Raw genomic sequence first — 26,949 nt, forward strand, 5'->3', positions numbered from 1 at the left:
ACTAGTTCATAGTAAACTATTTTTAACTGTACCATTTAAAAAAGACTAATGCACATTAAATACAACAGGAATAAGAAGGTATTCAATCATGCCATTTAAGTCACTTACTTTTGCAATTAAGATTCTCTGAACTGGTTCAGAGTCATCAAAAACCACAAAACCAAAATTTGGAAGCTTTCCCCCAACACCCTTGGTATTGATGCGAAGTTCCACAACATTTCCAAAACCTGTGAAAATATACATTACACAAAGGATAAAATAAAATATTTTAACAGGATATTTTGTAACTTTAACAGTTCAGAATGAAATACCTCATTCTCCTGATCCATTTCAAAACACAACTTGCAAGCTGCTATAGCCAGTGCACATTAAGATACTTTTCACTCTTACAGGTCATTCACTTAAGATGCCAACAACTAGCCTATTCTGTTGTCCTGCATCTTTATCAGTCCATTCAAAAGGAAAAGTTACCTACACATTTTAGAGAGACAATTTTATTTTCTATATTAGATTTGTATTTGCCAGATGAATCCCATTTCCAAATTTAAGACTGATTCACTCAGCTCTCTCTTCTAACCTCTACAGAACCAGGTCAATCAACACTAAGTACAGTCACTGGGAAACATCTGATATAACCTTATACTCCTGACCAATTAAAGGTGGCTGGTACCTAGAGATATACATACTATGTACAGAGGTAAATGTTTTTTTAAAAATCATATTATGAAAAAAGAACTCTACTCAGTGTAGAATATATATACAATAGAATACTACTAAGCCATTAAAAAGAATAAAATAATTCCATCTACAGGAACATGGGTGGACCTAGAGATTGCCATACTGAGTGAAGTCAGACTGAGAAGGAGAAATATCATATGACATAATACATGGAATCTAAAAAGAAATGACACAAATGAACTTACTTATGAAACAGAAACAGACTCACAGAGAACGAACTTATGACTGTGGGGCGGGGAGCAGATAAAAGGGAAGGGATAGTTAAAGCAGTTTGGGATCAACATGTACATGCTGCTATATTTAAAATGGATAACCAACCAATAAGGACCTACTGTATAGCTACATGGAACTCTGCTCAATGCCATGTGGCAGCCTGGATGGGAAAGGAGCTTGAGTGAGAATGGATACATGTGTATGTATGGCTGAGTTCCTTCACTGTTCACCTGAAACTATCACATCGTTAATTGGCTACACCCCAATATAAGATAAAAAGTTTAAAATAAAAATGGGTAACTAACAAAGGGGAAGAAGAGTCTAAAAAAATTTTTTTTTAAAAAACTCTAGAATCTACAGCAAATCAAAATAGTTGTCAAAAATATTTGGCATTACCGTCAATTATCTGGAATATAATGTTATGTGAAAATCCTGATTATAACAACAGAGTACTTCTCCGAAATAAAAGTCAAGAGGAATAAGTCTTATGATTAGAAAAAAAATTCTCTTCGCCTCCTGCTTAATTTTACCATAAAGCAAAGTAAACCACTTACTCATGAAGAACTCTTTTAGTTCATTTTCATCAATATCATGTGGCAAGTTACCAACAAAGAGTTGATGACTATCTGGATAGCGAATTATTCTACGGTTGTCAGATTCATTCTGTTCAATATCTCCTCTGCCTGAGAAGAGGAACAGAGCAGATATTAAAGCTTACAATGTCATATAATAAAAATTAGTTCAAAGCAATGAAAGTTAAAAACCCTAACACTTGATATTCTTGTTTTAGTTTAATAAGATAATAAGCTCCTTTGAGTTGTGGAACTGCCTATTATTAGTAGGTTAGTTAGAAAACAACATGACACTGAAGTGTTAACCGAGGGTACTGACTAGACTGCTAAAGTCCCTTCTTCGAGATCTACTGGTCTGATCATGTGAAAGCCAAGTATCAGAAGTATAAGTATTTCTCCTTAACCAAACTCTTGCAATCACCCAGGCACCAAACTGCTTTTAGATAGTGAGATGTGTTTGTACTAAATATTTGTTTAGTACTTTACAGTTCACAAATTAATCTTGTATAAAAGACTGTTGTATAAAATTATAGCCAAATCAGTAAATTTAACAGCAATAATGTCATTTATATAACCTTTTATACACCTTAGGGTGCTCATATATACATATATAAAATCTTATATGATCCTCCCACTAACACAAGGAACAGAATGAGGCATATAAAGAAAAGGCATCACACAGAAAAAATTTGTGTAGTAACTGAATGGTTTAAGAGAATGTCACAATTTAAGGGTCTTACCCAAAATAACAAACTCAGTGACAAGGTTGGGATGAATCCCAGCTCCCATAACTCCTGGTTTAATAACACACTTTTATTAAAAAAGTATATTTTCTAAATATGATGTATACTATCTCCCACCTCCTCCCAAAAGCAATCTAAACATATTCATAGAATTCAAATAGAGGTTCTACATATATTAGCTAACAATGGAAACAAGTCAAAAATCATGGCAACTTACTTAATACCTAAGACAATCAAAATAAGAAGAATCAGGGTGTGCTTATTGTTTATCTGTGAAGAGATAAGAGTGCTAAGTAAGAGAGTAGGTTATTGGCAGCTCGGTTTTGAATTCTTAGAACCAGTGACAATAACCAAAGAAAATGTGTCTCAAAATTCTCTTATTATTTTCAAAATACATGTCTCTATGGCATGTCAACTAATTTCCCCCTCAAAGTTGTTTTACCCAGGCTGTATATATATCAGATTACTTTAGCCTTTAAGCAACTTGGTACTAAAAGGATTTGCATATAAAATACATTATAATTAAAAAAATTTTTTTCAGTTCAGTTTTCTCTAACTTTTCAACTGCTAACTGCTGAAGATCACAGGAGGGGCTGACTCACCTGGTCTTGGTCCTCTAGGAGGGAAACCAGGTCGTTCTCTAGGTCGTTGTTCACGCACACGAGGTGGCTGAGATTGAACTTCTGGTTTAGCTTCTACTCTCGGCTAAAATACAAGGGAAAAAAACACATTATAAAGAAACACATTCCACAGGAGAAAAACAACCAAACTAAAGCAACAACCAAGTCACCAGCAGGCATTATGGTAATTTTAAGTCTAGAATATTTTTTAGTGTATGTCCTATATATGTAAAACATAAATTTTTATAAAGATATTCTGTACCAATCTAGGACTGTAGGGTAAATTTTGTTTTCTCACTCTAGGTTATAATTCATAATAAGCTGTTTTTTACAACCGTATTTTTTCAATAAAGTTACATCCACATTGAGACAGATACTGCTACGAAAGTAAAAAAATGCAAGATGAGCCATTTCATGTAAATACATATACAAAATAAAAAGCTGTCTTTATCTTTGGAAGATAAAAATATATGATACATACTTCTAATTATCTAGTTTGCTGCCCTTCAAATTTAGTGTTCATATAAACTCCACATCATGAATAATTTTTTAAAATCAATATTTTGGTAATTCAAAATATAAAATTTAGTATACTCTGGCACCTAAAAATACTACCTTAAAGTTAAGATGCACACAAAAAACAATATAGGAACATGTTTATAGCATCTCAAACAGTCACAGAAGTCCTTTAGCTCCCTGTTATTCTTCCTTATGAGAGAGGTATGCATTTAAGGACTGACCCCAACAATGTTTCTCAACTGTTTCTTGAGGGTGGTAGAAGAAGTAATAGATCATTTTAAGTTACCCTCCAAAAGTTTCTGCTAACTGCTAAATACATGTAATTAAATAACTATGTTAAAAATATAACATGACATCTACATCTATTACCTTTTCCTTCATACATGGCATTTTCAGTATTTCCAAATTCTTCAGGCAGTCTATTGCCCAAATATTTATGGTCCAAGGAAGAGAGAAAACATATGCACCTTCAAAGAATGCTGAAAACACTCAGCAGGAATATGGAGAATGTGTCTTCAAATCAGAAAACTAGCTGTCTTTATGGCTGACCACTTCTGAGTACCTCAGCCCAAGAGTGGCTCAAACTCTTTCATAATTTATATAACTGGGATACTATGATTTGCAAGGACAAATTTTGATACAAAGAGCTATGTTTTTTCCAAAAACAATTTATAGTTTCACCCACTGTAACCAAAAGGTATATTATCTCCTATCCTAGCAGTCTTTAATAAATTTGCCTGTCTCACTCAGTTATTTTTCTTCTAGATTTTCTACTTCTCTCAAAATGAAATTGCTTCCCATGTTCTAAAATTTTTAGCTAAAAAAAAAATTTTCAATGTCTAACTCTTTCAGGTATTTAAATTATTTATGTGTACTTATTCCTACAAGGACCATATCTTATTTCTACACCAGAAAAAGTACCAAGTACAGTGCTATTAAACACAGATGTTCAGTAACTAATGGTTCATTTAAAGTTAAATTATATTTGGTTCTCTAATTCAAAACATGTAGAAGAATGTTCTAGCCTGACCAGGGAACCAACATTACAGCCCTGAGACCACTGCTATCTGTATTTAGAATTTAAGACTACATAATAATTTGAGGATATGATGCCTGGAAAAGGCAAGTTATTTAGAAATTTCAACTGAGGAGGGCAGGGCCTAAAAGCACAACTTTAACAGTATGAATAAAAAACCTTATTAAAGAACAAATATTTTCTAAAGTTTGATGAAGCTAGTACTTAAGGAACAAACATAGAAAATCACACTTTTTAATTTAAATATCTAGAAAAACCTCAATTCATTCAATCCAAGAAAAAGAATTCTAGCTGACTGATTCAGATTCTTTTCAAAAGATTACTGAAACAAAAATAACTACAAGTAGCAAAACAAAAAGGTTCTTATTATCCTTTAAGGATTTAATATTAAAAACACAAGTTTAAGTAAATTCCAACATCTTACAAATAACCCATACATGAATTTAGCAACTTTTTAGATATTTGATGTCAGTACAAGAAAAATATGAGACAAAAAAAAAATTATCAATATTTCTTTCAATATATGTCAACTAAGCCAGCTGTGCACTTACAATTCTTCAGGACTAATTTCATGAAAAATTCTTGCTCCAAGGAGATAAAGTAACTAAGACAACCACATACAACCTTCAGGGCCTGAAAATTAATTCCATGCCACCAGAAAGTGTGCTCACATGACAAATTCCACAAATGAAAGCAAACAGAATATGAAATAAAAATGAAACCATCAAATCAACTCAGGAATAGCAGGTAAAACCACAACTAATGTGTACTTCAACCAAACAAAAGCTATTTAAATGAACGATCAACTTCCAACAAATCTTCCAAGAAAATAACTTAACTACTTCTAAACTAATGCCTACCAATACTTTGGAATTACATTTAATTCTCCTTTTATTAATGTGTGCTAAGTCGCTTCAGTCATATCCGACTCTTTGCAACCCCATGGACTGGAACCCATCAGGCTCCTCTGTCCAGGGCAATCTCCAGGCAAGAATACTGGAGTGGGTTGCCATTTCCTCCTCCAAGGGATCTTCCTGACCCAGGGATCGAACCCATGTCTGTCTCCTGCCTTGGCAGGTGGGTTCTTTACTACTAACACCACCTGGGAAGCCTTTTATTAATAATCGATGCTCAAAGTGTTAAGGAAATGGATACTATACCAAAGTGACAAAATAAAACTGAATGGTTTATTAAATCAAAAGGAAAACAATTATGAATCCATTCTTATACAGCTTAAGGAGATCAGAAACTTATTTTAAATTTTAAATTATAAATGTTTAAAATTCTGTCTTAATAAGGGGATAAGTTATTAAAACACAATCCAGTCTCTTACTTTTTTTTTTTCTTAAAATTTTATTTCTCTAGACAAGAGGCTAGGATCTAATATAATGTAATATATAGACATGACTTAGATACAGCACTCCTCTTCTTTGATGTAAACACTCCTCTTCTTGATGTAAACACTCTTCTTTGATGAGCAGAGATACACTGCCCTCCAAGGCCTGAAGAAACCTACAGGCTTGCATGGGTATCCAACTGCATGAATTCGAAGCCCTGTTGTTTTATTTATATAGCTGTCTGACCTTAGGTGAAGTACTTGAGGTCTCAATTTACTTGTCTGTGAAACAGGAATAATAATAGTAACCATTCTCACAAGGTGGTTGTAGGGATTAGGTAAGAATAAATAAGTACTTTGCACAATGTGTGGTGCCATACTAAAGGCATAATAGGCATTAGTTACTCTAACTTTTAACTAGCGCTAAGTTTAAAATAAATGTAGCCAACTCTCTGAAATTCAAGTAATAATTCAAAAGATTCCAAACACAAATCTGGTAAGAAATCAAGAATTCCAAAAGAAAATTCAGAAAATCACTTATTGAGTCTTCAGATGGGTAGAAAAGTACAATCAGTACTTGGCAAAATAATTTTCTTCATTAAGACAGACTTCTAGTTTGTGATCTGAGGTAATTACTCAGTATTTCCTGAATATCTAGCTGGAAAAAAAAAGAAAAGCTACCACAAGGCCATGTATTCTATTACATAGCTAATTATGTGTACCAACACCAGGCAGACTGCCTAATAATTCCTAGCTACTTTTGAAATCTCACACTTTCAATGTTTAGAGCACAGAAAGAGGTGTATAAACACAATTTTATGTGCACTAACCATTTTACATGTAAATTTTATACCAGAATGAAGCTTGACTCAAAATGTAGGAGAAGTACTGGACACCCTTTAACTGTGCCTATTTACTTTAGAATTGGGTTAACTCTCAAGTATACTAATGAACACATTAGGTAGCCAGTGTCTTTATTTTTCAATGTTTTTGAAAGCTCTGAAGTGGGTAAGATGATAAACAGACAAAAGGCAGAATACTAGAATGATCAGTTAAGGTAAACACTACAGTCATAAGTTGGTACAGGCTTCAATTAAACAGTATGAACCACTTACAGACTGAGAGCTTAGGCAGTGGTTTTTTGTTTTTTTTTTTTTTTTTTTTCAGTTTTCTGTTTAAAAAAAAAAATAACAATGATTCTTTATAATGCCATACTACTCTGTGGCTTTCAAATTTTTTCCCTAAAATATTTTTGCTAAATGATATTTTAAACTTATACAAAGGACTTTTTTGGTTATTTTAAGAAGGCTTTTAAATGACAATATATATTGTTAAAACTAACTAAATCTGTATTTCACACACCCATACCCCAAATACCACCTATGTAGATGATGAATGGAGATCTGGCGCTTAAAGTGGGTGCAACTGACATTTAATACAATTTTTTTGTATATTTAATCCATAATTTCTGATTGACTCATTTTAAAAAATATGAAAAAGATAAGCAATTGGCAATGTAACAAGGATACAATCCAATGTGTTCACAGATTGGTTACCTGTGAGACTGGTGCTTTAACATGGGGTGGAATTCCAGAGGAAGAAACAGTGCCACTAGGAGGCAGGTTTTTACTGGTCACTGAAGCCCAGGAGAAAGCCTGCAGGAAATGCAACAAACCTAGACTACTAATCATGGAAAACCACCAACATTCCTATAGGGAAACTTCCAAATATATATTTTCTTTTCATTTCTGAACTATTGCTCTATATTGGAGGACTCCTAAAAAGAAAGGCACACACACACATGCCAGTCTATGTGCCAGGTTTCAAAATCTCATTATGCAAGATTATGACTGTCTGAACTACTAAATAAATCCACAAGCAAGTTCCTATATACTCTAAGTAGATGAGCAAGTGGCAAGCAAAACCACTAACAACTACACATGCTAGAAAAATAAGAACCTAATAGAATCAATTTATTTCCCCTTTTGGGGGGAAGATAAGGTGTTGTGATGGCGCTAAGGGGAGAGAGAAAGGACAGGAAAGAAGAGAGTACTAGCTGGAAACTTTAACAGACATTCACAAATAGAACAAGCAATCTCCTCCTCTCACTACCCAAATATACCTACTTTACAGAAAGATAGAAGATGTTTTAGGTAGGTTTAAACGAAACACTATGGGTATCACTCATCTTTCCAAGACAGTTTGGTGTAGTAAGGAAATTGTTCCCATTTAAACCAGAAATAGCACACATATCACTTGTTTTAACAATAGGCCAATTTGTTTTAAGTTGGGAAACTGCATGACTCCTATTTGCATCCATGTGTAGAGGACTTAACACAGAATGGAAGAGCAACTCTCAGCTTTATTACATGGACTCGAATAATTTCATGTATGGTACTAAACACTGCACACAGATAAGAATCAATCTTAAATTTTATTCTGAGGGGTGTTTTTTAGGGGGTGAAGTACGATTTCCTCAGAATTACCAAAAAAAACCCCACAGCTTCTTTCATACACATAAAAAAGCATAGTTTACTATTCAGCAATTAAACACAACAGAACAAAGGTCATGCTTCATTAATGGCACCGTATGAAAGCGTGATGTTATGGGTCTAAAGAGTTCCTCTGATCTAACCTTTGGTGGTTCCTGTGGCAGAGAAACAGGCTCAGCAGGCGGAGGAGAAGCAGACTTCTCCTCTAACTCTTCCAAGTTCTTCTCCTCCACTGGCGGTTTCAGCTCTTCAGTCTTTGTTTCAGATTCGGGCTCAGGTTCAGGTTCATGTGAGGATTCTTCTAAAGGCTCCTCTATGCCATTACTACAACAAAACATTTCGTTCCCTTTTCAGTAGGAGTGAAATGATCAACTTAAATAGGAGAAAATCCAGCATTTCTCTAATTAATGGGCAGAACAAGTAATACACGAAGTTCACTAAGAACCAGAAGGCAGAAGAACAATACTCTCAAGCAGCATTTCTTTAACCTAAATGTAAAAACTGGATTATTCAACATGTTTACTTTAGCACTAACTATTAGGAAATAAGGAAATAAAGAATAAGGAATAAGGAAAACCCATTATTTAAAAAATAAAATGCCTACTCTGTGTTGTCCCAAACAGTACACATTATTAGCAAGTGATTAGTTTTAGGCCAAACCATGTTCAATTTTTGAATTAAACGTTTTAAGAATGCTTTCCAAATTTCTTGCATATAACATGGTAAATACTCAGGCACTGGCTACATAGCTTTATCAAGAATTTACTTTCAGCAACAATTCTAGGAACAAAAACCACTTGCAACTACATGATATGAATAGTTTAGGTCAAATTTGGCCTTGCAAGCACTATTCTTACGTCACAGGGTGAGCTTCATAGTAACCACTGTTAGCATTCTCCTGCACAGGTTCTGGAGACGGTTGTCTTTCCTCTTGTTCTTCCTCTACTTCATCTTCTGATTCTGACAACACAAAATACACCACATCTTTTTTTAGGAGGCTTACTACACAATTTCATATATGTATTTTTAATGTTCAAAGAAATCATAAAATAGTTTAAAAACAGCGTGTTTCTTGACAGTACAAAGGCACTTAATATTCCTTGTTCTCTTAAAAAAAAGCAAGCAAGATGAAGTTTGGAATTATGCTATTTTTTTAAAAGATCTATTAGTAAGAAAAGGAAAGGGTAGGAAAAAATGGTCTTTTTTTTTTTTTTTTTTAATATTATTTATTTGGCTGTGCCATATCTTAGTTGCAGCATGTGGGTTCTAGTTCCCTGACCAGGGATCAAACCCGGGCCTGCAGCATTGGGAGTACGGGGTCTTAGTCACTGGACCATCAGGAGAGTTCCCAGAAAAAATGGTCTTAAAGTCATCACTCGGTTTCCTTTGCCACATTAATTCAATGAAGCAATAATGACAGAGAATCAGAAACGCGCTGATGTGTATCAATAGAAGATTAAATAATTATGGTACAGACAAAAAAATATCAACAGCTAACAAAGATACATTAGATGAAAAAAAAGGCCTAGCTTTGAATCAGCTACTTCCACTTTTAGGAAAGTATCAGTTGGTATAGAATACAATAAAATTCTGTAGTAGGCACCGAATTCTTGGTTATCTATAGAGAATGACATTGAGGGAGATTTTTTTCCACTTTCTGTGTATGAATTTTATATAAAAAACATCTGTTTTTTAAACAAACAAAAAAAAAAAAGAAAAAGGAGCAAAGGGGCTTTGACTCAGTTACAGAGTCAAATTTCTGTAAGTTTCACACTTTACATGTCATTAAAGAGTACTGATACCAATAAAACCCTTGTATCTTAAAAGGAACCTCACCTTCATCAAGTTCTGGTTCAGAATCACCAAATACTTCATCTTCATAACGAAACATATCATTGTGAACATAAAACTTATTTGGAACAGATCCCTATTAAAAAAAACACCCAAATACTCCATAAATACCCATAAACGTGGTATGACATAAAAAGAATAAAGTTTTTATTTTAATACACAAATAATATATACTGAATATAATTTTCCAAAGCTGAACATGCTATAATGTTAATATAAAGAAAATCACAGAATACCTAAACTCAAGAAATGACTACTTTCAAACTATTAAATAACATACTTTTAATATTATTTCTGTAATCTTAATCATCTGTTTGCACATCTGTATCAGGATCTCATTTTTTCTGCTAAATAAAGCACAGAAAGTTCAAATAAACGAACAGGTCCAACACAGATTTCTCAAAAACAGCTATATGCATACCTATACCTATAAGAGGAAACTCTAGCCACTTCAAGCAACTAGTTAACTGCAAAATGAAATCACATAAATGAAAATTAATTGAAATGAAAACTTACTTCAGGAGCCAGAACAAAGGTTTGCATAAACTTCCTCTCTGGTTGTCCACTGTTAGACAGCAAACCCATGACCTGGACCACTACTCCATCACTCAAGGTTGCATGAGCATCCACATGACGAATTTTAGTATGACATTCACTGAAGTTCAGAGATAATACTTTGTGGTGTATATCCTTTATTAGGAGAAGGTGGAGAGGAAATATAAACTCATGATATTGCATTACATTTTTAATACTAAGTTACCTATTCAACACTACAGACTTCCACCGATTTCCTAACAACTCTAGAATACTAACTACTTAATCTCTCTGCCTCATTTGAATCCATTCCACCATGCTATGCATTACTGACAGACCCATGCTCCATAAACTATGTTGACTACTACATGACCTCACATGTGGTTTTACTTTACTGCTGTCTGCATTTCTTCTTTCAATTTCCTCTTGTTTGGTAAGGCCAATCCTATAATTCAGAGACTAGCTGAAATCCCACATCCTCTACAAAGTCATAAGGAATATATTTCTACTCACTCCTGTAACATAAGGTTTAGCCCACATTTCTATAAATGTTATACACTGTCTCAACTGTTTCAGGTATAAAATACACCAGTGATATAAAAATGTCCCATTTTCTCTTTTGTATCCATGCCAATGTTAATACTGTGCTTCCTACAAAATCAATGTTTATAAGAACTCAAAGCACATTTGACAGGTATTGCAACATAAATTTTAGCACAGCTAACTGATCACACTCAAGAAGAAATCCATGGGCACAAGAAGGCTATTTTCCAACTCTCTAACTTAAAATAATCTTAACTTAAGTTAAAGTTTAAATAAGTTAAAATAACCTTAAATATGTATATGAAATTGACACTTACATTTTGGCCATAGACAGCCTCCTGGGGCTTTCCACTAGCATCTACACCACCATGAACATAAGAAGAATTCCTGCCATAAAACCTGAAAAAGCATTGATAATGATTAACATAAAGTTATGAAGAGAAAGACGTCTAAGAGGGAGTAGAGTCCCGGTATTAACCAGAGCTAGTTTCCAGCTCTAGCTCTGTCACTCATTAGCTGTGTAACCTTGAGACTTACAGTCTTCAAGTTCACTTTCCTTGGTAACTTGGAACAAGAGTGACTTCTCCACAGAGTTATTATAAGGATTAAATGAGCAATGACATAGAATTCTTAGTGTGCCTGGCTATTAGTTATGCTGTCTTTAGCTATTCTCATCTTACTGTTATCTATATGCTGTTAAGTGGGAAAATGAGACATTCAAAATATATTCTAAATACTGATGCTGCTATTTATTTACCCATTTTTGTCAAATATAAAAACTCAGTTGTTTAGATCTGTTTGGAATCAGATACTATTTAACATTCATTCTACTAAGAGTTCCAAATGACTACTAATTCCAAAGGCTAAGGTTAAAAGTTTAGATTTAAATTAATTGAAATAATTCAGAGATCAAGTTTAATATATATATATATATAATTTTAGCATCTAATATCTCAATATTTTTATACTGCTCTTAAGTACATGATAAATTAGTGTTTCTCTGGTATTAACATAAAGCAACTAGGAGATCTTCCTAAATTAAGGTTATCAAATATGCAAAATTAATTTTCTCATAAAGAGAACTCAGCTCCTACTGCAATAAAACATGAAGACTTCCTCTATGACAAACAACATTCTCAGTGCACTACACATGTATTGATTCATTCTAGTCTAACAACTTCAGGACTAACCTAAGTGCTGTTATCTAAATGAACAAACTGAAGTTCAGAAGAGGTTAAATTAACTCCTCAAATGTTACACACCTATCAAGTCAGAGCAGCTGACTCCAGAGCCCATGCTTTTAACCACTACCCATATTTTTTTTCTGTTTACACTGTTCTCTGCCATGTACTACTGGCAAGCATGTATACAGTTATCATTTGGACAATTTGGCTGTTAAGTGTGCATAAGAAAAGCTTTAGAGAAAATCATACCTTTGATTTAACAGTTCTATTTCTAGGAAGTTATCCTAAGGAAACAACTAGAAAGATGCACAAAAATGCACGTATAAGAAAGGATATGCACTACCGTGTTAGTAACTGAAAAATTTTAAACAAACTTAAATGTTTTATTAATAGGGAAATCTGCTATACAAGCTAAGTATAAAACAGAAGTCTGTGCTGTTACCTGAAATTATGGTAGAGAGTCTTGTTTTTCCTTGTTATAAAAAGGAAAAGTTAAAAATGCTAATACCTACACTGTGAAGACAAAATTTCAGATAATGAAAAGCCTTAATAATTCCATTCTCCCTCAAACTCACATATACTGTCAACAGGAATGTTTCTATTTTTATAATCAGAAAAATGTACAGGTACTGATTCTTTTGGGGGGTGGGGGCAGTGTTAGTTATCTAAAAATGTCTCCTGGAATAACATAGGGAATATTACACACATGCTTAACAATGGCAGGGCACAATGCAAAATAGAACTTTAGAATGCCCAGCACATTTATAAAGAGAACCTATATATAAAAGAGAAAAGTCCTTTAACATTCTTTCCCATACGAAGCAGCAATGACGTACTTCTCCTTAAGTACACAGAAGTACACATCTGGCTAGTGTGTTCTACAATAAACGCTGGCACAGCCTAATCCTTACAAAGGTCTCACTTATCTTTGACCTACTAAAAAATACAACAGGTAGAACAAAAATTATAAATACTACTCATAATATAAATCAATTTCATTTCAATCTCCAGAAAAAAGTAAGCTCATACATGTCTTGCCAAACTAGTAAACAAGGCTACTGTTGCCATCTCACAAAGGAATATTCTCTTGTGAATCAATCTGAAGGAATTTTCACAAATGAAATCAATTAACTGATTCATTTCCTAACACTGCTACAGAGAACTTTTAAAAACCACACAAAAACCAAACGAAACAACTTAACCTGTGATTTCCATCAAGACTAGAACCCATTAGTTGGTAAAGTCTGTGGTTTAAAAAAGAAAGAAAGAAACATAAAATACCAGACTATGTAATTGTGTATGTGTAAGTGGGTATATAGATGTGAATGTGTTATATAATGGGATCTGGTAAGTGTTTTTCTTACTGTAGATTTCATTCAAGGAGGAAACTTGAAAAAGATGGGTTTTATGTCATCAGTTTGTTAAAATATTGCATGAGGTTTGTAAAGATACTTGTCAGGACACGAGGAGACAGGAAAGACAAAATTTATATGTAGTCATATTCAAGAAAATAAAAGTAAATAAAAATAGTAAATAATCCAATTAAAATTTACCTGTGTAAATATTCTGGAGCTTTATTCAGCAAAGTATAATATTGCCTCACAAACTCCCGCCCTACAAGCAGCGGACTGGGCTTCTCCATAACCATTTCTTTGCTGCACAATGTCAAATACTAGGGAAACAAACATAGGAATAATAATTCTTAAAAGTCATCTTTGTTAAATACCATGAAGCAAATTTTCTTAGACATTCAAATGAAAACAAAATATCACTTATTAAAAAATAACAGTAAAATAATAAATTCCCAATAACTACTTATAACCTCCAACATTTGCCATTTCCTCTTTATCTCTATGTCTCTATTTCTTGATCTCCCTATGTCTCAATACAAGGGGAAGTGGCATGTCCAGTGCTGTCTCAGACTAGGTGGCACCATAATAAAGTCTTTTTACTCATAGTATATTTTTCCTTTGGGGAACATTATCTCCTACATTCTTAGACTCTAATGGTTTGTTTTTGGAAACTAGGCAGAGGGCACAACTCAGGGCTTGGGAGATCATACTTATAGACAGCACTAGCTTTTGTCTTCTTTATGTAATACTCTAGCCTTCTAGGGATTAATTGCACTGTTTCAAAATGATAACAATTACCATTAAAAATCAGCAATACTCTAAATACTCAGATAATGGTGTTTCACATTTTGTGTGTGTCTTTTCAACCTTTCTTGCTATTAATTATCTAACTACATGTCAGGCACTGTTCATAGGAAGTGGGATACCTCAGTGAACAGGACTCTAGCCCTCGGAGTTTATAATCTATCATGGAATACAGACAAGCAAATAGGGAACAGAATGGCTTAGGTGTGACCTAAACGTACCTCTAAGCCCCAACTCTCAAAGATAAACAAGTAAAAAATAAAAATAGAAACATAATCTTTCATCATTTAAAGTAAATAATTTATGTCTATAGCCCTCCAAACAGTAAAAGTCATAACACTAGGAATTAAGAGAAATGGGAAGAAAAAAGAGAAAATATGAGTATCACTAGTTTAAATACATATATACACACGTTTGTGTGTGTGAAATTACTGAGCAAATCAAGATGCAGTTTAAATTCCTGTTAACAAATAAACTTCAACATGGGTTTTTCTGCTGCACTAAACTTGCTGGATCTTAGCTCCCTGTCAAGGATCAAACTCATGCCCTCGGCAGTGAAAGCGAGAAGTCCTAACCACTGGACTGCCAGGGAATTCCCTCAAAGTAGGTCCCCCTTTAAAAAATTTCACAAAGATAACCCACCATTATCATTACAACTGTGATGCTTTTTCAGATACCAGCCATAAAGGAACCTACAGATAAAACTCTATTAAATTAATCCTGGTGACTCCCAACTCAATTTTTACACAATGCTGTATTAGTTTCCCTGTTTCTCCTTTTGCGATTGTCTTGAAAATCTCAGTTGATATTAAAAAAAAAAAATTCTTTTCCAGTGCCAGGGTCTGGGGGGAGGAGCAGTTGCAAGAAGTCCTTGAAATAGCCGAGAAACAGGCAAAGGAGATGGAAGAGGAAGGTAAGGCTTCAAGCAGTAACAAAAAGAGGAGCAGAGAAGCTGGAGGAGCTAAAAGCGAAGGCCATGCGGAAGGTGCCCTGGGCCACAGGCAGAATTTGGAAATCTGGCAAAAAGCTGTTCCTTATGCCTCAGGTGATGGTAATCCTTACTTCCACTGCTGTTTAAACCCTGCATTCTCTTCCATAACATTTTTTTGCCACCTATAACTAGAATAAAAGGCTTCCCTGGTGGCTCAGTGGTAAAGAATCCATGTGCCAATGCAGGAGTAGTGGGTTCAATCCCTGGAACAGGAAGATCCACTGGAGGAGGAAATGGCAACCCATTCCAGTATTCTTGTCTGGGAAATCCAAACCCCATGGACAGAGGGGCCTGGCAGGCTACAGTCCATGGGGTCACAAAAGAGTTGGACATGACTTGACAACTAAACAACAAATAAGCTAGAATAAAATGCTGTCTTGGAGCCCGTGGCACATTCAAGAAAAGAAATGTTCACAGTGGCTTATCCCTTCAGTTCTCCTTTAGTCATTTCTATCCTAGTTGTGAGGTCAAAGTAAACCCAGCCTAGAATCCAGGCAGTCTGTTCTTCAATCTTTGCTCTACCTTAAATTTTGTGCCACCTACAATTAAATCAACTCATTTAAAAAAATTAAAGCACAAAGCAAAGTCAGACACAGTCATTTCAGGTGCCATTAGTTTCCCCCAAACCTAAAAACCTCCAACAATAAGAATTAACAAATCCTGATGCATAAAGAGACTTACTTGCTATGTTTAAAGAAATGAAGCAGGGACTTCCCCCCATGGCTCAATGTTTGAGAATCCACCTTGCAATGCAAGGGGATGGGGCTGATCCCTGGTTTGGGAACTAAGATCTCACCTGTCACAGAGCAACTAAGCCTGAGCACTGCAACCATTGAGCCCACGCACCACAACTAGAAAGCCCAAGCACAAGGAAAGCTCCTCTACGACAAAACGAAGACACAGCCAAATAAACAGTCTTAAAAAGTAATGAAGAAAAAAGACATAGTATTTTTATTAAGAATGACAGGCAAGGTTGAGGAACAGGAGATTTATCTAGTAAAATTTTATAAAACAACAAAAATGTGGAAATTATGCACATTTACTACTACTGTTAACAACTGATGTTAAGCTGTGGCAAAATACTAACTTACCCTCTGAATAAAATATTATGTACAAAACAGTTCTGTTCAAAGGTCAATGACAAAAAAACACTATTAGGCATTGTTTCTGAGTTTGGGGATTCTCACTTTTCCCTCTTTTTCTTCTCTACTTCAGATTTTCTTCAGTGAGACTTTGTTACTTAACCCAATTTCCCATCACATTTATAAAGTACACATTCACCTGCCATTTTTGTCACCTACGTATAGCCAAAGTAAAAAAAAAGTGTCACACAAATCAGTATCAAAGAAAGGTCAAAATACACTGGAGTTTTTGTAACAAAGTTCAAGAAAGGCTGCACATTGCCCACTACCTTTACAGTCACTGAAGTTGACGGCCATGAAGCCATGGTATCATCAATTTAGATCAGAGAGACAGGCAAAGGAAACTGGCGGTGGGGGTAACTTTTTACTTGATTAGTCAATAAATTACATTTATTCAAAAATAGATAACCTGAAAAGTGAACTTTGAATGGGGAATGAGATAAAGCAGTGCTAACCTGGTAAAAGCCTAAACAAACAGCTATACAGAAGAGGCTGTGCAGAGTCCAGTTTTTAAAAGTTACAGGTAGACTCCCAAAGGGAATATAGATGAAATGAAGATGTTACATAGAGGAAGGTGTTCCAATTAAATACACTGACTTAAATGGACTCAATTTAGATGGCTAAAATATAATTGACTGATGGGAAATAAACTACATTAACCAGAAAGTAAAAAGTATGGAGGGGAGGGGTATGGAAAGCAACCTCACTCTACTTTTAACAACAGGTTAATTTATGTATTCTACACAAACAAGGGAAGCTACAAGGGCTTCCTTTGTAGCTCAGTCGGTATAAAGAATCTGCCTGCAGAGCAGGAGACCCAGGTTCAATCCCCGGGTCAGGAAGATGCCCTGGAGAAGGAAATGGCAACCCACTCCAGTATTCTTGTCTGGAAAATCTCATGGATACAGGAGCCTGGTGGGCTGCAGTCTATGGGGTTGCAAAGAGTTGGGCACAACTGAGCAACTAACACTTACACTTACTTACACAAACAACTGCCATCTTTCAGTTTTCTCCCCTCGAGTGGGGAAATGCATTCACAGAAAAGAACCCAAGTCACAGGCAAGAAATTCACGGGATTTGGGTCCTTTCACTTATGTTTATATATAAAATAAAACCCTGAACATGAAAGTAAGGAAAGGGTTTTAACTAAGGCCATGAAGAAATCTTAACCTTTTGAGATGGTGATCTCTCAACTCACAAATTAAGAAGTGATCTTTAGTCAAGCATACAAGACTATATAATTCAACAAAGATAGCCAAGATTTAAGAATACTTATGTACAAAAAGAATCTTCAGAAGGTTGTTAGCCTTTGTTAGCCTCAAATCATCTTCAAAGAGCAATTATCATCTAACACCTTTTTACAGAATGTCAAATTCCCCTATAAAGTCCTACTTTCTCCCAAAACACATAAATATATGGAGACTGTTGTCACACTGGAATGTACAGTGTAAAAGGTACTCTTTTCCTGTCAGTTAAAAGCAATATCATCCTATTTATTCATCAAGATACCAACCTGATTACATCTGGCTTTCCACACTATTTAACAGAACCTCAACTATCTCAGAGGTCATTCACTAACTCTGCCTGTAACTCCTGTGTATCTTCAAACATCTTTTTATTTGTTCCTGTCTTTCCCCTGAATTCTCAAAGTACTTTTATCATGCACTCGGTTCAGTTTAGTCACTCAGTCGTGTCTGACTCTTTGTGACCCCATGGACTGCAGCATACCTGGCCTCCCTGTCCATCACCAACTCCCAGAGTCTACTCAAACTCACATCCATTGAGTAGGTGATGCCATCCAACCGTCTCATCCTCTGTCGTCCCCTTCTCCTCCCACCCTCAATCTTTCCCAGCATCAGGGTCTTTTCAAATGAGTCAGTCCTTTGCATCAGATGGCCAAAGTATTGGGAGTTTCAGCTTCCTTCAGTATCAGTCTTTCCAATGAATATTCAGGACTGATATCTTTTAGGATGGACTGGTTGGATCTCCTTGCTGTCCAAGGGACTCTCAAGAGTCTACTCCAACACCACAGTCCAAAAGCATCAATTCTTTTCAGTGCTCAGCTTTCTTTATAGTCCAACCCTCACATCCATATATGACTACCGGAAAAACCATAGCTTTGACTAGACAGACCTTTGTTGTCCAAGTAATGTCTCTGCTTTTTAATATGCTGTCTAGGTTGGTCATAACTTTTCTTCCAAGAAGCTATCATGCACTCTGCACTCTATTAATCATATTCTGACCTAAATTACTAACCCTGCATCTATCTTAGTCTTCCCCTTCTCTACTCCCGTCTCAAATATTATAATCCAAGTTCTCCCTTAAATGTAATTCTCTAGAAAGTCACGATTCTCAAAAATCCAATGACCTCAGTCTTCTACCAGTCTGCATCACCATTGATGCTCACCTCCTCCTAACGCTTCTAGATTTCTACCATGAGGCAACTTTCCTTCTCATTAAAATGCAAAGTTCTCAAGGTCTGTCTGCTAATGTGGCAATTTCTGCTCATCAAACAGCTTCATCTCCCAGATTTATCTCAATTTGTATGTAGTCTCTGCTAGAATTCAAATTTGACACCTTAACCCCTTGCTGAATACGTACACATGATCTCATAAGTAAACCAATACATACACTCTCTTCTATACAGATAGAGCAGTTTCCTTGTTTCTGTTAATGATGCCACCACCTTTTTTGCTTTAAAGCTCAGTCCTTGCCCTCTTTAGAGGGAGGGCCCTTTTAAAGAGTGACTTGTCCTCTTTAAAAAGCTTCAAACTAAAATCTTGACAACTCAAAAATCTCTTGGAATTTGATCCATCCTTTCTGTTTCCCACTAAATTCAGACTCTTTCAATTCTTTCTCAAAAGGCTTCCAAACTGGTACAGTGGATGGGAATTTGCCTGCCAATGCAGGGGACAGGGGTGAGGTTCCTGTTCTGAGAGGATTCCACATGCCATGGAGCAACTAGGCCCGTGCACCACAACTACTGAGCCTCTGCGCCTAGAGCAGGTGCTCAGCAACAAGAGAAGCCACCTCAGAAGCTGGAGCACAAGGAAGGGCAGCACCTGCTCACTCAAACAGAGAAAGCCCACAACATAGCAACAAAGATCCATCACGACCGAAAAGAAACAATTTTTCTAAGTTTAATGCCCTCATTAAAAAAAAAGTCTTCCAAACTTCTGTATCATTGTACACATAAAATTGAAACACGTGCATTCAGTTTGAAGTATTATGTCTTCCAGAGAAATCCAGGCTGACATACACAGACCTAATCAACATTTCAAATGTACCTTCCACTACACTTCTCACCTCTCTAAACAAATTCTATGCTCTTAAGTGGTTCAGATGGTAAAGAATCCACCTGCAATGCAGGAGACTTGGGTTCAATCCCTTGGTTAGGAACATCCCCCAGAGAAAATGGCAACCCACTCGAGTATTTTTGACTGGAGAAACCCAGGGACAGAGGAGCCTGGAGGGCTACAGTCCATGGGGTTGCAAAGAGTCAGACACGACTGAGCAAATAAGCAAGAGTATCATACCATTTAGCATCTTTCCCTGAACTTGCAATTTTCATACTCTAGGCTACTGTCTTACTTCATTCAACACCAGCTGGATAAATAGGTGGGACAATACAAACTCATTCAATATTTATTAAATACATACTATCTAAGTGCCAGAAACTATGAAAGGAAAAAGAGAGGTGAATATGACAGACTTGATCTGCTGCACCAAAGAAATTTCAAGTCCAGTGGGAGAAAGAATTCCTAAATGCAATTATCTAATGTGATAAATGCTATGCTGCTGCTGCTAAGTCGCGTCTGACTCTGTGCGACCCCATAGACGGCAGCTCACCAGGCTCCCCGTCCCTGGGATTCTCCAGGCAAGAACACTGGAATGGGTTGCCATTTCCTTCTCCAGTGCATGCAAGTGAAAAGTGAAAGTGAAGTCGCTCAGTCGTGTCCGACTCTTCGAGACCCCATGGACTACAGCCCACCAGGCTCCTCCGTCCATGGGATTCTTCAGGCAAGAGTACTGGAGAGGGGTGCCATTGCCTTCTCCGGATACATGCTATAGCCCTACCACAAAGAATGTACCACTTGAATTGGAACAGGAACAGAAATCTGGCATGCAGAAGATGAAGTGAGTATTCCAAATCAGAACTATTAATAAAAGAGAAAATATTTAGGGAACGACCATCTCTTCAAAACCATCAATTCTCCTTCATGGGTTTTTCGAAAATATACTCAAGATCCTATTCCAACCCAACCTGGCTTTCTTAGCTAAGTCCCTCAGGCAGGACTAATCATTTCTTCTTCTAAGTACTATGTGTATCATCTTTTGGCTCTTTTTATTAACATGTTTAGTCCTAGTAATGTGTACATGTGCACAGGCATAACCCTCTCCTGTTTGGAAGATTCCTTAAGTTAAGGCTAAACAAAAGCCTGGCAGTATTATGCTTCCAGGAGATGCTCAAGAGATTCTTTGCAGCATCTATCATTCCTTTGTACTTAAGAGGATTAAAAAAAATTGTTGAACAAATCTGTGATGCTGAAGACTTCTAAAGGGAATTCCCTGGTGGTCTAGTGATTATGACTTCATGCTTCCACTGCCAAGGGCAGGGGTTTCATCCGTGGTCAAGGAACTAAGATTGTGCATGCCACAAAGCACAGCCAAAAAAAACACACAAAATACTCTTAAGAGAAGGAGGCTACCAAAATACAAAGGTATTTCAACAGTTTCTAAAAGTGCTATGAGGGATATAATGTACATGATCAATTTAAGTTATTAACACTGCTCTATATTATATATGAAAGCTGTTAAGAGAGTAAATCCAAAGAGGTCACATCACAACTTTTTCTTTCTATTCCTATAATTTCTTATCTGTATGAGAGGATGGATAGTCAAACACTTATTGTGATAATCACTTCATAATGTATGTTAAGTCAAATCATCTTGCTGTACACAAACTTATATAATGCTATGACAATTGTGCATTAGTTTCTCAGTTGTGTCTGACTCTTTGCAACCCCATGGACTGTAACTGGCCAGGCTTCTCTGTCCATGGAATTCTCCAGGCAAGAATACTGGAGTGGGTAGCCATTCCCTTCTTCAGGGGATCTTCCCCAACCAAGAGATCAAACCTGGGTCTCCTAAATTGCAGGCATATTATTTACCATCTGATGCAATGTGGGAATGATAGTGAAAAAATAATTTAGTCATTAATCATGTAATTTCAAAACATTTTGAAAGCCAATATTTTACACTCTAGTTTTTTTTTTTTTTTTTTTCTTTTAGCTGCCCCAGCCCTTAGTTGCAACCCTGGTAGCTCAGCTGGTAAAGAATCCTCCTGCAACGCAGGAGACCCTGGTTCGATCCCTGGGTCAAGAAGTTTCCCTGCAGAAGAGATACGCTACCCACTCAAGTATTTTTCAGCTTCCCTGGTGACTCAGACGGTAGTAAAGAATTCGCCTGTAATGGAGGAGACCAGGATTCGATCCCTGGGTTGGGAAGATCTCCTGGAGGAGGGCATGGCAAACCACTCCAGTATTCTTGCCTGGAGAATCCCCATTGACAGAGGTGCCTGGTGGGTTAAGCCCATGTGCCACAACTATTGAGTCTGTGCTCTAGAACCCACACTCAGCAACAAGAGAACGTACCACAATGAGCAGCCCCCACTTGCTCCATCTAGAGAAAAGCGCAAGACCCAGCAAAGCCAATAAATATTTTTTAAATTGGAAGTTAAAACCATAATGACATAGCACTAAATACCTTTAATAACGCTTACATCAAAATCTAAAAATACTGAGTGCTTGCAAGGATGGGAAAAGTTGGTAGGAATTGAAAAAAGGTACAGTCACTTTGGAAAACAGTATGGCAGTTTCTCATAAAAGTAAACATACATGTCTCATATTACCCAGCAATTCCATTCCTAGATATTTATGCAAAAGAAATTAAGCATATGTCTACACAGAGAACTATATGTTGTTTGCAGCAGCTTTATTAACACTCAAAACCCGAAAACAACTAAATGATCATTAGCCAGGTGAATGAACAAACTGTGGTAAATCCAAATAATCAAATACTACTTGGCAATAAAAATAATTTACTGATGGAGAAGGAAATGGCAACCCACTCCAGTATTCTTGCCTGGAAAAGTCCATGGACAGAGGAGCCTGGCAGGCTGCAGTCCATGGGGTTACATGACTGAGCATGTGTGCATGAGGGTGGAGGGTCACGGGTTGGTAGCAATAAACTGGTAGAACTAAAAAAAAAATAATAATAATAATTTACTGATAATGTGCAGGTAGCACTAGTGGTAAAGATCCACCTGCCAGTGCAGGAGACCTAAGAGACATGGGTTCCATCCCCGGGTTGGCAGCCCATTCTTCTTGTGTGGAAAATCTTATGGACAGAGGAGCCTGGCGGGCTACGCTGCATTTATAGGGTCCTAAAGAGTCAGACACAACTAAAGTGACTTAGCACGCAAAATGCAACAACATAAACGAGTTTCCAAAGTATTACTAAAAGATAAAGTTAATGCTCCCCTTCATGTATCACTGCGTTCTCCTGGTGAAGGGGCCTGCCTAACTCAATGAAGCTATAAGCCATGCCCTGTCGGGCCACCCAAGGAGGACAGGTCATAGTAAAGAATTCTGACAAAACATGGTCCACTGGAGGAGGCAATGGAAACCCACTGCAGATTTCTTGCCATGAGAAACCCATGAAGAGTATGAAAAAGCAAAAAGGTATGACACCAGAAGATGCCTCCAGGTCAGAAAGCATTTGATATGCTACTGGGGAAGAAAGAAAGAAAGAAAGTGAAGTCACTCTGTCGTGTCTGACTCTTTGCGGCCCCGTGGACTGTAGCCCGCCAGGCTCCTCTGTCCATGGGATTCTCCAGGCAAGAATACTGGAGTGGGTTGTCATTTCTTCTCCAGGGGATATTCCCAAACCAGGGATCGAACCCTGCCTGCACTGCAGGCAGATGCTTTATCCTCTGAGCCACCAGGGAAGCCCTACTGGGGAAGAAGGAAGGGCAATTACTAACACCTCCAGAAAGAATAAAGCTGCTGGGCCAAAGCAGAAATGATGCTCAGCTGTGGATGTGTCTCATGGTGAAGGTAAAAAACAATACTGGATAGGAACTTGCAATATTCAGTTCAGTTCAGTCACTCAGTCGTGTCTGACTCTTTGCAATCCCATGGACTGCAGTACGCCAGGCTTCCCTGTCCATCACCAACTCCCGGAGCATACTCAAACTCATGTCCATCACATCGATGATGCCATCCAACCAGCTCATCCTCTATTGTCCCCTTTTCCTCCCACCTTCAATCTTTCCCAGCATCAGGGTCTTTTCAAATAAGTCAGTTCTTCACATCAGGTGGCCAAAGTATTGGAGTTTCAGCTTCAACATCAGTCCCTCCAATGAATATTCAGGACTGATTTCCTTAAGGATGGACTGGTTGGATCTCCTTGCAGTCCAAGGGACTCTCAAGAGTCTTCTCCAACACCACAGTTCAAAAGCATCAATTCTTGCCAGCACCCAGCTTTCATTACAGTCCAACTCTCACATTCATACATGACTATTGGAAAAACCATAGCTTTGACTAGGCAGATTTTTGTTGGTAAAGTAATGTCCCTTTTTTAATGAGACATTATTAAAACTTTTTAGTATACTATCTAGGTTGGTCATAACTTTTCTTCCAAGGAGCAAGCATCTTTTAATTTCATGGCTGAAGTCACCATCTGCAGTGATTTTGGAGCCCAAATAGATAAAGTCTCTCACTGTTTCCACTGTTTTCCCATCTATTTGCCATGAAGTGATGGGACCAGATGCCATGATCTTAGTTTTCTGAGATCTTAGTTTTCTGAATATTGAGTTTTAAGCCAATTTTTTCACTATCCTCTTTCACTTTCATCAAGAGGCTCTTTAGTTCTTCACTTTCTCCATAAGTGTGGTGTCATCTGTGTATTCAAGGTTAATGATATTTCTCCCAGCAATCTTGATTCCAGCTTGTGCTTCTTCCAGTTCAGCATTTCTCAATATGTACACTGCACATAAGTTAAATAAGCAAGGTGACAATATACAGCCTTGATGTACTCCTCTCCCGATTTGGAACCAGTTTGCTGTTCCATGTCCAGTTCTAACTACTGCTTCTTGACCTGCATACAGATTTCACAGGGGGCAGATCAGTTGGTTTGGTATTCCCATCTCTTTCAGAATTTTCCACAGTTTGTTGTGATCCACACAGTCAAAGGCTTTGGCATAGTCAATAAAGCAAAAGAAGATGTTTTTCTGGAACTCTCTCGCTTTTTCGATGATCCAGTTGATGTTGGCAATTTGATCTCTGGTTCCTCTGCCTTTCTAAATCCAGCTTGAACATCAAATTCACAGTTCATGTACTGATAAAGCCTAGCTTGGAGAATTTTGAGCATTATTATTGCATAGGAACCTGGAATGTTAGGTCCACAAATCAAGGTAAATTGGATGTGGTCAAGCAGAAGTGGACAAGAGTGAATATCAACATCTCAGGAATCAGTGAACTAAAAAGGACAGGAATGCCTGCATTTAATTCAGATGAACATTTTATATACTACTGTGGGAAAGAACCCCTTAGAACAAAAGGAATAGCCCTCACGGTCAACAAGAGTCTGAAATGCAGTACTTGGGCGCAACATCAAAAACAACAGAATGATCTTGGTTCATTTTCAAAGTAACCATTCAATATCACAGTAATCCAAGTCTATGCTCCAAACACTGATGCCGAAAAAGCTGAAGTTGACCAGTTCTATGAAGATCTACAACACCTTCTAGAACCCCCCAAAAAGATGTTCTTTTCATCATATAGGACTGGAATGCAAAAGTAAGATGTCAAGGAGGTACAGGAATAACAGGTAAATTTGGCCTTGGAGTGCAAAATGAAGCACAGCAAAGGATAACAGAGTTTTGTCCAGTGAACACACTAGTCATAGCAAACACTGTTTCCAACAATACAAGAGAAGACTCTACACATGAACATCACCAGATGGTCAATACTGAAATCAGACTGATTCTGTTCTTTGCAGCTGAAGATGGAGAAGCTCTGTACAGTCAGTAAAAACAAGACCTGGAGCAAACTGAGGCTCACTCAGATCACAAGCCCCTTATTCCAAAATTCAGACATAAATTGAAGAAAGTAGGGAAAACCACCAGGCATTCAGGTAGGACCTAAATCAAATCTCTTATAAAAATACAGCAGAGGTGACAAGTAGATTCAAGGGATTAGATCTGGTAGACAGAGTGCCTGAAGATAAGGGTGGAGGTTCATGACACTGTACAGGAGGCAGTGGCCAAAACCATCCTAAAGAAAAAGAAATGCAAGAAGGCAAAGTGGTTGTCTGAGGAGGCTTTACAAATAGCTGAGGAAAGAAGAGAAGGGAAAGACAAGGGAGAAAGGGAAAGATACACCCAACTGAATACAGAGTTCCAAAGAACAGCAAGGAGAGATAAGAAGGCCTTCTTATGTGAATAATGCATAGAAATAGAGCAAAACAACAGAATGGAAAAGAAGCAAGACTTCTTTCAGTATGGGAAGTATGTGAACTGAGAATTTCCAGATGTACAAATTGGATTTAGAAAAGGCAGAAGAACCAGAGATCAAATTGCCAACACCTGTCAGATCATAGAAAAAGCAAGAGAACTCCAAAAAAATATCTGCTTCTGCTTCATTGACTAAGCTAAAGCCTTTGACTGTGTGGATCACAGCAGACCGTGGAAAATTCAAGAAACAAGAATATGAGACCACCTATCTGCCTCCTGAGAAACCTATATGCAGATCAAGAACAAGAGGTAGAACCGGACATGGAACAACGGACTGGTTCAAAACTGAGTACATCAAGGCTGTATGTATGTTGTCACCCTGCTTTTTTAACTTCCATGAAGAGTACATCATATGAAATGCCCTTGTCAATCAAGATTGCTGGGAGAAATATAAACAACCTCAGATATGCTGATGATACCACTCTAATGGTAGAAAGCGAAGAGGAACTAAAGAGCCTCTTGATGAAGGTAAAAGAGGAGAGTGAAAAAACTGGCTTAAAACTCAATGTTCAAAAAACGAAGATCATGGCATCCAGTCCCATCACTTCATTCTGAACAGACGGGGGAAACAATGGAAACAGTGACAGACTTTATTTTCTTGGGCTCCAAAATCACTGCAGACGGTAACTACAGCCATGAAATTAAAAGATGCTTGCTCCTTGGAAGACAGGCTATGACAAGCCTAGACAGTGTATTAAAAAG

The 26,949-nt window shown here is 36.9% G+C and overlaps 1 protein-coding gene across 8 annotated transcripts in view; it reads right to left on the bottom strand.

Annotated features, from left to right (window-relative positions):
* Positions 1-26,949, bottom strand: part of G3BP2 (G3BP stress granule assembly factor 2) — a 92,849-nt gene that overhangs the window by 3,244 nt on the left and 62,656 nt on the right. For 4 of the 8 annotated variants that reach the window (XM_027544767.1, XM_027544770.1, XM_027544769.1 and 1 more), the window contains 10 exons: positions 13,935-14,053; positions 11,515-11,596; positions 10,637-10,810; positions 10,106-10,196; positions 9,127-9,229; positions 8,413-8,593; positions 7,334-7,432; positions 2,869-2,971; positions 1,506-1,634; positions 109-227 (listed from right to left, as the gene is read on the bottom strand). In XM_027544767.1, coding sequence (XP_027400568.1) covers positions 109-227; positions 1,506-1,634; positions 2,869-2,971; positions 7,334-7,432; positions 8,413-8,593; positions 9,127-9,229; positions 10,106-10,196; positions 10,637-10,810; positions 11,515-11,596; positions 13,935-14,029 — 1,176 coding nt within the window. In that variant the 5' untranslated portion in view covers positions 14,030-14,053. The remainder of the gene's footprint in view (positions 1-108; positions 228-1,505; positions 1,635-2,868; positions 2,972-7,333; positions 7,433-8,412; positions 8,594-9,126; positions 9,230-10,105; positions 10,197-10,636; positions 10,811-11,514; positions 11,597-13,934; positions 14,054-26,949) is intronic. The other 4 variants (XM_027544772.1, XM_027544774.1, XM_027544771.1 and 1 more) reach the window with 1 other exon arrangement.

Source organism: Bos indicus x Bos taurus, chromosome 6 (genome assembly GCF_003369695.1).
Source record: "Bos indicus x Bos taurus breed Angus x Brahman F1 hybrid chromosome 6, Bos_hybrid_MaternalHap_v2.0, whole genome shotgun sequence".
Taxonomy (NCBI): Eukaryota; Metazoa; Chordata; class Mammalia; order Artiodactyla; family Bovidae; genus Bos; species Bos indicus x Bos taurus.